Here is a 12,235-nt window from a genome sequence, read left to right as displayed (position 1 = left end):
ATGTATAGCCTATCGTGTGTTGAAAAATGGCATTAAACCCTACAACAACAACTAAACAGGGCTTGCAAGATCTATGGCAACAACATACTGCCACTATGTATAGAGAATATGACAACTTACATAAATAGCCACCACACTTTGGCATTTATTTATTATTACTAAACCAAAATTGCAAAGAGCTAATGTTTCTTGTCATGTAAAATACAACCCAATTGTAAATAACATCTATGGCAATGACTAAAGTCATCTTCTGCTTCATTTTGAATCACCTTCAATCTTGAATTGTATTTACCTGGTACAATTACAATCTAGCTGAGAATTTTAATCCCTTTGCACTTGACAAATTTCAAACCTTGCAACGTCTGATTAAAACTTTCATAATTTGGAAAAATGTTGTCAATGGCATGTGCAATGCAAAATCCATGCTATTTTTCAGAGATTGGGGTGCCGGATGTGATGCTGTCTCTTGCACAGGTGAAAATAACTGAATATTAACAAAGGACCACATTGTCTTATTAACATTAGGACTATCACTTCCTAATAAAATAAAATGAAATGTAAGCAATTGATCCCTCTCTTCTATCAGCATGTCAACCAGTGCATGTCCTTTATCACTTTAATTTGAATGACAAAACTCCTGTTAGTATGTCAACCAATACCTGCCCTACATTACTTCCATTTACATGACCAAACTCCCCTGTCAACATGTCAACCAGTGCCTGTCCTTCATCATTTCAATTTGCATGACCAAACTACCCTGTCAACATGTAAACCAGTGCATGTTCTTCATCATTTAAATCTGTATGACCAAACAAAACAGCTTCAGCTTGAAACAAATTGTCACAACTTATCAACTTCATGGACTACAATCAAATCAGAACATCACACTACTTTTTTCTCAGAGGATTCACTGTTTGCCAAACTGAAACATTGTTATATGTATTTAATTGGCATTGTTTGTTAGTTAGTTTTTTAATTTTGTCATTATATGCTATTGTAATGTAATATTGTATGTTGGACTTAACCTTTTCCAAAATCAAATTTAATTTTTACTTGACCCAAATTATTTTTTTAAATCTGGTAAACAACTAATACATTGCTAAAATATTCTCCATCTGTATGGGTTTGATATTAGGGTTAGTATTAATAGAACTAAACATGTTTATTTAGGTCTAGGTTACTAGGATTCCCCTGGTGTACCCGACAAAGTCCAGGTCATATATTACAATTTTACCAACAGACTTTGTAATTATAACTGACATTTTTATCTTGTAAACATTTAGAACCTTACAGATTTAAATTTTTCATTAGATAATAGTTTTTATTAGAAAATGCTAAATGTGACCCAAGGTCAAGTAGAGTACTATATAATAATGTTACTAGAAACATTATTAATTTGTGCTTTAAGATCTAGCAGAAACAATAGCATTATTGTTGTGTCCAGTACTTCATTTGGGCTGGAATTTATTTGTTCAAATTATTCAAGTGATTTTTCTTTTGAAATAGAGTGTGCTCATTACAAAAAAAAGATGGGTTCGAGTCTCAGGTTCAGCCAATGTGGGCAAGCGAGAAAGCTTGCCAGTAGTTTCTCGTGGGTCGGTGGTTCTTTCTGGGTTTTCTTGGGTTCTTCCTCCACCATTTATACTGGTTGCCATGTATAACCTTTTCTTGTACTGAAAAAAATGGCGTTAAACCCTACAACATCAACAACAAAATAAGGTTCATGGACACAGACATTCACTGAGAATTACAGTGAATTCAAACCTGTCACCACAGACATATCAACATTTTCAGTATTGAATTTAATCTGGATTTCCAGTCAACTTTATTCAGAACTTGAATTATTAGAACTCGTGTCTGTAATTCTAGGATTATTCTGGGATTTAATTCACAATACAGTTCTGCTTTTTAAATTTCACTTTGTATTCTAGGAAAATAATTTGTTGAATTTTATGTTTGTTCTTTTCAGTCTATTTTTGTTTCTTATTTTATGAACATAGAGTGACTTGTAACATAAATGTATTAGTGATATGACTGAATTTTTTTTTTGAGAAGCAGCTACTTTCATGGTACATAAAGTTTCTGACATGGAAATTTGTTCATGATGGGTTTCTGCTTGCAGGGTCACTGCCTATGGCTCAGCTGGTCCATGATCTCCACTAGAGCTGCTACTTTCTCCACCTGATAAGAAAATGTTGCCAGATTTGCTGAATCTGACTTCTGCAATCTAGGCATTTGTCTTCAAGCAGGACTCATTAGATGCTCAAGTCCATTGTTTCCATATTGAACTGATTTGCTGCAAATAAATCAACAGCCTACATATTCAGAAGATCAGTCTTTCAAGACTACAATTTTAGTTCATGTTCATTGCTATTTTGATTTTCAATTAAAATTTGTTCTTCGATGTGGCATTTTTAATTTACCTTAAAGCAAAGAACTTCATTAAGTTTAAACTTTTTAACTTGTACCTTTAACATCACGGTAGATATTCCCTCAGATTCATTTAATACAATCATTCTAGCTTTAGCTCACTTTCCTCCCAAACTGATTGTATCACATCATGTCGAACTTGTAGTCAGAGTGAAAAAGAAATCTCAGCAGAACTGGAGTGGAGATCAAGTCTTTACTTACGGTAAAAGTACTGAGAGACACAACAGATGCCTCTCGACATACGACTTTAGTAAAAGTCTCATAGGTCATGTATGCATTCAGTACTGAGTATTTCAATAATGGATGTCACTTTTTTGAATTACAAACACCATAATATAGTGATTATTTATTTTATCTGGATCTTCAAGCATCCATATTCCTTTGGAAGTTGGTTATTTACACGCCTCGACAAACACATATGGCAAAACTAAATATTAAAGTACTTGGATATTTTGGACATGGTCATCCTTAGGGTGTGATAAAGTACAAACTGGATTGAATGGCATGCGCTCTGATGTCAAACGATTAGATTCGTGCTACCCTATATTGTAATGACTGGACCCAACCGTTCTTTTCTTCAACCAAATGCAGTACCTGGATACGATTTTAAAAGTCCAAAACAATCAAAACGTTTTATCTGAGAGTTTATTGATGAGAGTTAAAAAAAAAAAAAGTTGGGTTAGCATGCTCATTGAAAAAACGGAAAAGTATATATTCTGCTTGTACATTAGCTACTTGTACATGCATCGGACCGGCAATTGGTGCAGGCTCTCTTGTGGATAGAACTCGCTGTCACATTTCTCCTCTTACGAAACCCAAATCCTTCTCTTTCTAATTTGCATTCACTAAATCATGCGTTAGTAAAACTTGATTTTACCCTTAGAGTTGTACTAAGTCAGAGACCAGTTATTAAACTGCAGATCAAGTCAACTGTCGACCGCGTTCACAGGCACATCTCTTAACGGAAAACTCAAGAACTTTCCGAATAAAAAAGAAAGAAAGCAAGAATAGAGGTAGTCTGGTTCCCTGCTTAATGCTCACCACGTTGCTCTCCGTTATGCGGATCTAGAACACAAATAATTGTACAATATATTCTCTACATTTGTTTCTCAGTACTGAACTTTCCACTGTGTGACAATCAATACAAATCGTATGTTAATCTTTATTTTCTTGTATCACCACTAAAAGGAGACAGGAAGAAAAAAAAGACCCTAAAAATAGACGGGACTACATTTCTACTTAACCGGAGAGAGTGATATATGTAATGTGAAGTTGTTTGCATTTGAAACATGCACAGTGGAGAGAATATATGTTGGCATACCTCTATGCTACTTTGATGTAATGTGGCTGATATGTCTTTGGATATTGTACTTACTGAAATTGTACACGATCTAAGAACACTGTTAACTAAAAATGACTGCTCCCTTATGCTAAAAAATAAATAAATACCCAGCCTGAATTAGTCTAAAGTACACTATTAGCACCATTAAAATAGGGAAAATGAATTTTGCCCAACTAGAAAATACCAGCTTCTAAAAGTGCAATGGATGAATTACTACATATATAAAATGTATAATAAAAAACTTATCGGCTCTTTATTTAAAATACAATTTATCTCTGAAGTCCAGGAAGTGAAAATGACCCAGCGGAGTTAGCAGTTTTTGAATAATGCACATCTGAAGTAAGGCTAAAATGTATAGTCTATGACCCATATTACACCCATCAATCATACACCAAAATAAAGGGAATTAAAACTTCTTTGAACAATACCTAATATATAAAAGGTCTATTTTAAATAGCCAGTATAACCAGTGAGGAATCTCGGGGAAATTCTTTTTCTTTAAAATTCTAACCGATACAAAATACGAAACTGTATAGCGCAGCTATAACGGAGTGCAACGCATGGAGCATACGAAAGCAGGGAACCAGCCTTGAGCATGGGCTATGTTGATTCGTTAATCAAGTCTAACATTTTCTTTTGTCATCTAATCAAATTTTAGGATACAAGAGAAGTCAGGTATTTCATCGAACATGGAGACGACTATTGTTAGCACAACCCCTAATAAAAACACAAATTGATCATAAGCTATTTTATAAAATTAAATCCCACTTGAAATACAATACAAACACGAGACTAACACTCATGGGTATTGGAAACGTCCTACTTCTCCACCATATATAATCCGTTCCCTAGTATGCAAATAACGATTTGAGAGCACTGCAACTAAGTGCAAGACGGTGGAATTGTTTATAGTTAAAGAAGTTAATATATGGTACGCATCTGTTATACCATCCTGGTCACCAAAAACATCAGATATAAAGGTATCGTTGTATTTGCAACAGATGTAAGAGTGCCTTTCTGTGATTTATTTGGAAATTTCAACAAAATAGTGGAAACTGATGTAAAATATATATTTTCACTTTGCTTGGAAAAAGTGTGCCATTGTTTTCTGAAAACACATTACAACATTTTGATGTGAGATAAATGAATAAAACGTACATTTATATCGTTTCGGGCTGGTGAAAAATGCTTTGTTACTAATCTAAACTAAAATTTCATTTTTTCCATTTTGTTATTTAAAAATTGAAAATGAAGATTAACAGACGATCTTTTTACTAATATTTATATGTCACTGTCTCGGTCATATTTTAATAAATAAGTTGGAGTGGAATAGATTTTTTTGGTACTGATGTTTGCAATATTCAGTCTTACTTAAAAATAGGAAAGGTAGAATATATAGATTTCATTTGAACAGAACACCATTACAATAATTTAATGTTAGCTTTAACATGTCATCTGGTTAAGCATAGTTAAGTTTCTAACCGAGTTGATGTATTATCTAGGATTTTACTCAACCCTTGAGAACCTCATTTTATGTATCAGAAAGGAACGAATGATATCTGGCAGTTTTGTGGATTTTCCAATCCCAATGTTACATACTGCCTCCAGTAACACACCAAAAGATATTTGTGTTATTGTACTATATTTTAATTCAGTGAAATAACAAACAACCATGAAGATGATTCCTCAGCAAACTGGTGCACTTGACCTACCAGCTGAATTTCAAGTTCTGCTTCACAGTATCAGCTCTTGTGCTGGTCCAGCAGTGGAAAAGCTTGTCACTTTGGATCCAAAACTTCTTCATATAAAAGGTGATTGATTTGCTCTACTATCTCTTTTACAAAAGTTGTATCCCTAAGTACTTATCTAATGGGGCAAAGGTGTATAATGGGACACCACCAAGTACTTGTGTAAGATAACATCCATAATTACTTGTGTAATGGGACAAAAAATGGGACAGAATTGTATAATGGGATACCCTTAAGTTCTTGCGTAATGAGACAAATGGTGTAGAAGTATATGATGGGACACTTCTAATTACTTGTTTAATGCATACCTGCAATATATTCCAGTTTCACCAGAATCATTCCATTTTTGGAACTGTAATTCCGCATTCCAAATATACTGTTAAAAATTCAGATTTTTTTGTCTTGAAGGTAAAAAAAATTGATATCGATCTTAAAGCTGCTCGCCAAACTAACTTGTTTTGTATTTTTGTCTTGTCTTGCATTTTTTAAGAACATGGGCAGAACTCAGCAAGAGCATACCATTGCCTGTATTATCTGATTCAGCAACTTTTTGGATGGTTACTTCTCTGTAGACAAGTAAATTGTGGCCTGCAACTTGAAAGTTCCAGTTTTGTCTTAGCGATTTTTTCACAAGTGCCATTCATTCTTACCAGTGAGTACCTGATGGGTGTTTTGTATGTTTACATAATGTATGCTGAAATTTATCGATTAGGATTGAAACCAGCCATAGCTTTTTTGTTTAAAACCAATGGAAGCATACAGTACTAGTTTACGCAATATCGTTTGACAGTTACATCATAACAATAATAATTGGCTGGAGGATAGGGTATCTCCATGTAATCTGTTGGTTGTACTCATTGAAACCATTATGCTTGACTGTTATGTATATTTGATTTAATTTAATTTTTTGTTTGTTAGTTTTTATTTTATTTATTCCATTACATGCTATTTTGATGTAATTTTATTTACTGGATTTGACATTTTCCAGAAATTAAGTTGCCTGTTTTTCAAAAACACCTAATAATAAAAACTTTGTATCTAATGCTGACCTAGTTCCTGACCTTGATTCAGAATCAGTAAGAGTAGAAGTAAACAACTTTTAACAAAAATTTTTTATATTCTTTCCCCAGAGTTAAAATCATTGATTTTAGTGATTGGGACTACGTGATGTTAGGCATGCAAAAAGTTTCTATCTTGTTCTAGAAACATGATCATGTGACCTTCATACGGGGATCTGTTTTGCGTCTTAAATTAGTGTATAACTGTTTCCTATGAAAATTTGGGCAGTCAGGCTTTAAACCATTGACACTTAAAGGTGTTTTGTTGTGACCAGTTTGAGTTGAATTTTTTAATTTTCTTCAGATTATTTGGATTCCAAAAGTATATTTTTTCCAGGAAATATTTGTGTATTTAATTCTTGGAGAAGGACAGTTATCAAAATTTACAGAATTCAAACACTGGAATATTATTTTTTGTGATTCAACAACCATAAGTACTTTTCTTATTTTTACCTTCTTTTTCAAGGGAAATAAATTATTTGTTAAATTTTTCAAAGCTTGTTGTCTTCACTCTTTTCTTGTTATGTAAGAGCCAAAACATAACAGTGACTAAGATGAATTTTTCCGGATGGCTCATTACCTTATAAAGCTTGGGCTGAATGGTGAAAAGTTGAATGAAAAGTCAGGTTAAATATTTGCCCCATTGCGTGCCCAGATATGCAAAGAAAGAGAAGTTGATTTTACCATTTTTCAAGTTCAAGTTTACATCTCCCTCTTTTTCAAGCCTGTGAATGGTTTTGTATTCATTTTTCAATTTCAACTCTCATGTCAGTTTTGTTTTCAGTGAGCAATGTAAAACAGTTTAAGCATAGTATTACGTGCATTTTGATCAGCATCTGTGTTGGTTGAATGATTATGTCTGCAATTATTTTTAATCCGTCCCCTTCCCCCGCACATGGTCAGAGTTGTAGAGAAGGCATGTTGCATTCTCACTGCATGTTGTAGGAAGCAGCTGAGTAGAGGCAACCTGTTGGCCATGGGTTGTTACCCATGTCAAGGGAAGAAAGGATCCTGATGGTTGAGTGAAGGAGAGACCAACAAGTGGCTCCCTGATGCAACACTCTATTTTGGCCTCTGCTTCCAACTAGATGGGTGATTAGAATGGGTCCAGTCCTGACAAATCTGCTTGTCATGCTGAGCCCAGAGAAGTCTTCATAACATGCTTTCCTAACTTTCTATTCACCTTTTTTTCTGGGGCCTCGAGTGGTCTAAAGCGCTCACCATTATGGATCACTGCCATCCCACCTCTGTCTGCGTGGGTTCGAGTCTTGGGCTCTGTCAATGTGGGTACGTGAGAAGGCTTGCCAGTAATTTCTCATGGATTGATGTTTTTTCTCAGGGTTTTCTTAATTGTTTCCTCTACCATTTATACTGGCCTCCATGTATAGCCTATCTTGTGCAGAAAAAATGGTGTAAACCCTACAACAACAACAACAAGTACAACAACTTTTTTTTCTTGTACATCTCTTGATTCCATTGTGTCCATGAAGTTTCCTATTTTTTTAAAATCCCTTTTTCTCAGAGAACTTCCATGGCATCAGTGGATTAATGGGTCAACTGGGAGGTATCTTTATCTGCTGAGTAACCCTGTTTAATTCTATTTTATAATTGTCCTAGTAGTCCAAAGTCATGTTAAATGGTGTACCTGACTCAGGACATTGATTTTGTAAACAACATAATACATAGCTAATATTTCGCTGTGAGTATTGATTAAATATTAGGATGATTATCAGTGGAGGTAAACATGATTATCTGAAGCTGAGGCTTGGACATTGGTATTCCTTCATGGAAAAATCTGGTGCACCTGGTGTTTGCTGTGTTCTTTGTTAAGTTTTAGTAATAGAACTTATCTTGGCAACTTTGAATGTTCTTTAAATGAACTTTGGACCCTGATCCTGGTTCTGTTATTTTGTCTTAGTTTTTTATATAATATTATTTATTAAAAAATTACTTGTTTTTGCCCTAATATCTTGAAGCCGAATCAGTCTTATTGCTGTGTTCAGTTTTTCATTTGGGTGAATTTATTTATTCAAAAATATTATTCACTTGAATACAAAGTGCTCGTCAGTAATATTCTTGGACTGCAACATTAATTTGGAATTTTAGTGAATTCGTACAAGAATATTTTTGGATTATATTATTGTGATATCTGAAATGACTTATAGCACACCATCACAATTGAGGCCACTGGCACATTAGTACATGTGAGACTTAAAAACATTCAGTACTGGAATTGATTAGAATACCATTGGAATTCATTTGGAACTTCATACATTTGAACTTGTGATAGAATGTTTATGGTTATTTGGGATTTAATTCACAATACTGTGAGTCTTTTAAATTTTCACTTTGTATTCTAAGGCAATACATTATTTGTAGAATTGTACAGAACTTGTTGGTCTTTGCTCTTTTGTGTTACTTGGTTTAAGACCATAGAATTTTAACAGAGTATAGGTGAAGTATATACATGTACCACAAAATTATTGTTGAAAAGAATCAAAAAGCAGCTGAAAATGACAAAGCTCTTGTTAGATTCAGATAATGAACCATGTGGCATGGATTCATTTCCATTCTTCATGGTCATCTAGCCAGAAAATGCATCAACAAAGCCTGCTACCCTGTCTCCATTTCTAGTTGAAAAAACTATACTTGGGCTAGTTGGCACATGAAAAAAATTAAAGTCAAGTGCCTTGCCTTTGAAGTCTAAGTGAAGAGGACAGACTGAATTTTCAACAGAAACCAGACTTTCCATGATATACCAGTAACCTCATTTATTCGCTTGTCACTGAATTTATCTAAATGTGTGATTCACTGTCACATCTGGGTGGGAGTCATTGATACTGAAATCACCAAAGGCATGAGGAACTAAGGTGTGACTTCCATTGTTGGAACCTGTATCAGATATGGCAGAAATTTGCAGAACACCAGCATACTAACTTTCAACACACCAATACTACCCAAGGTAGTAAAAGTTTGGTTCTTTTAACAGCAGAAGTATGGTCACCAAGACAAAGACATGCTCCAAAAGTCCTGTATGTGGCAGATGTGGTAACTCTTCATATCGACAACTGGCCTTCAGAGCCTCCCACCACTCTGTAAACTGTGGAAAAGAGCATCACGCTAACTCAGAGAACTGCAAACCTTGGAAACAGGAGAAGTAAATTCAAAGACTGAAGTATACCTCAAATATACATAGCCCAGCCATCTCAACTATAGTAATTACTAGTCCAAAGATAACAAAGGATGCACAAACTCAAACAAGTATACCTGATGCAGCAATACTTACAAATAAACCTCATTATAAACCATTCAAAACCACAATAGATAAAATTCAGTAATGCCCCAATACCATAATTACCAAAAACCAAAAACAAACTGAACCTTGGTAGGCAGCACAAGGGGTCTGATGACCCAGTAATGCTGCATAATAGGTTTGGTAACTTTGAGGACATGGATGCTGAAGACACTACTCAATGTCCTCAGGGTGGTTTTCCCCTTGTTCTTCTTCCACCAAATACACTGGCCGCTATGCATCATATACTGAAAAATGGCATTAAACCTATGATTTTTAACCGACCAATCAACCAACCAGGCCTACGAACAAAACATTTAATCCCCATATTTCTGATAAATAAGCATATAGAAGTTTTTTCTTGTGAAAGGTCTAACCTAATTGCTACTGTACTAGCTGTAATTTAAATTCATAATAAAGAACAGCATCATACAGTGGAATTGTTGAGGATGTAAAACCAACTGCAGTAATATTAATCTGCATTTGTGTGTGTGTGTGTTTTGGATTGTTAACATAGCTTAAACAATTAATTAGACAGCCTTGTTCAACAGCTGCCTACCCTATTTCTTTTACTTGTGGGATTTAAATGCCCAAAACATTTTAATATGGGGATCAAAATACTTAAATGACATGCAAAAGGTAGAAGATTCATTTCTTGTCATGATTTGTGACTATTGAACAACAAGTTGCCAACATATCCTGGAATGGGTACATAATATGCTTATTTGTTTTTCTTCTCTGCTTTTGGATTACCATTAGAAGGTCACTGATGACCTTCACACCAGAAATCATTTCCTGATATCCCAACAGAACATTAACTCTGCCATCGATGAGCCAATTTCACAATGGAAGATGAAATTTAATAAGGCCAACTGGGTCAACCTTAAAACACTTTGCAAAACTAGATTTAACAGAGATACCTTGATAAACATGAATTATCCTGTTCAATGTTTTACATCTATTATACTTTAGACTGGGGAAGAAATATTCCTACATCCTTATCTAAATATTAAAGAACCCAAAAATACATGGTTCAATGAAGATTGTAACAAAGCCAATGTTAGACAACAACGAGAAGCATGGAGAAAGTTTAACAATCATCCTTTGCCTAAAAATTTAAGTAGGTACTGCATATTCTGGGTTAAAGCTTGCTGCACAATTAAAGATTGTAAGAGAACATCATGGATAAACTGTTCATAATTTAAACTGCTCAAGAGGTTAACATATCAATGAGCCAGCAAGTGTGATTTCCACCAACAACTTAATTGAACAGTGGATTTTGCTGACATATGATTTAAAATGTTAGGTAGGAAGGAGCTATAGAGAACAGTTAGTAACTGCAATTATCATTGACATTAGGATTGCATGTAGTTTTTAGTAATCCTTACATCTGTTATTCCCAACCATTTGTGTCCGCTACCTTAAAAAATAGGTTTTCTAAGCCTCAAAACCCAATTTCCACATTGTGATAAGTTTTGCCACCCTGCAGAAAAAAAATCCTGGCTATCCTCCAGAAAACCCTTGCAACCATGACCTGGGGTTTGGGAACCACTGTTCTGCATAATATAATGCCTTTGATGTAATACACGTACATTTGATGTAATACACATACATTTACCTTAATAATCCCACTACCCTCTTTTTGGTCAAAATTTGTATAAAAATAGTTGCATCTCAGCACAAGTTTCTTGATCCTATCATACATATTTGAAGGCAGCTGTTAACAGTTGACTAGAACATTATAATTTTCTCAGAACCTACCACAAAACATGCCCAGTGCGTTATTACCATTTAATTTTGTTGGTTAAATCAGTCTAAACATAAGCCACAGTAGCTTAATTGGTAGAGTGTCAGCTCTGTAATCCAAGGGTTTCTGGTTTGATACCTACCCATACTAGCCTGGGTCATCTGGCTTGGTATGTCCTTTAGAAAGGCACTTAAACCCCATTTCCTATACCTGGTTTAGACAATAATGTACTAAAGTGACACTGAAACCAACACACATTTAGAGAAAATGAACCATTATAGAAAAGACTTCTCAGCACAAATAAAGGGAGCATACTCTTCTAATATGTGCATGGAAGTGCTGGGTACACTATTTATGACATTTGAACTTTAACCTCATGAAATTTACTCAAATGATGCATGTTTTAAATTACAGCTTAGCTATTATACTGAATGCAATAAACACAAAGTAGGTATTAAATTCCATAAAGTATGGTGTACAGTGTTGGTATTCCATTGAATGCAGTTGTTGTTGTTGTGGGGTTTAATGCCATTTTTCAGCACACGATAGGCTATGCATGACGGCCAGTATTAATGGTGGTGGAAGAACCCTGGAAAACCCCGGGAAGAACCACCGACC

General features: G+C 34.7%; 2 protein-coding genes across 3 annotated transcripts in view; one reads left to right on the top strand and one right to left on the bottom strand.

Moving 5' to 3' along the window:
* Nucleotides 1–3,434, bottom strand: part of LOC149803321 (la-related protein 7-like) — a 54,486-nt gene extending 51,052 nt beyond the window's left edge. The window contains exon 1 of the mRNA XM_089953028.1: nucleotides 3,308–3,434. The gene's annotated coding sequence lies outside the window, so the exon portion shown is untranslated. The remainder of the gene's footprint in view (nucleotides 1–3,307) is intronic.
* Nucleotides 3,435–4,452: 1,018 nt separating this feature from the next.
* Nucleotides 4,453–12,235, top strand: part of LOC149803320 (palmitoyltransferase ZDHHC13-like) — a 57,143-nt gene continuing 49,360 nt past the window's right edge. Inside the window, exons 1-2 of one of the 2 annotated variants that reach the window (XM_089953026.1) lie at nucleotides 4,453–4,703; nucleotides 5,428–5,583. In XM_089953026.1, coding sequence (XP_089809152.1) covers nucleotides 5,445–5,583 — 139 coding nt within the window. In that variant the 5' untranslated portion in view covers nucleotides 4,453–4,703; nucleotides 5,428–5,444. Of the gene's footprint in view, nucleotides 4,753–5,427; nucleotides 5,584–12,235 lie in introns of both variants that reach the window. The other variant, XM_089953025.1, reaches the window with a different exon arrangement.

The sequence above is a fragment of the Sinohyriopsis cumingii genome, chromosome 3, assembly GCF_028554795.1.
Source record: "Sinohyriopsis cumingii isolate HCF-2022 chromosome 3, ASM2855479v2, whole genome shotgun sequence".
Taxonomy (NCBI): Eukaryota; Metazoa; Mollusca; class Bivalvia; order Unionida; family Unionidae; genus Sinohyriopsis; species Sinohyriopsis cumingii.
This window is presented reverse-complemented; position numbering and strand designations above follow the sequence as displayed.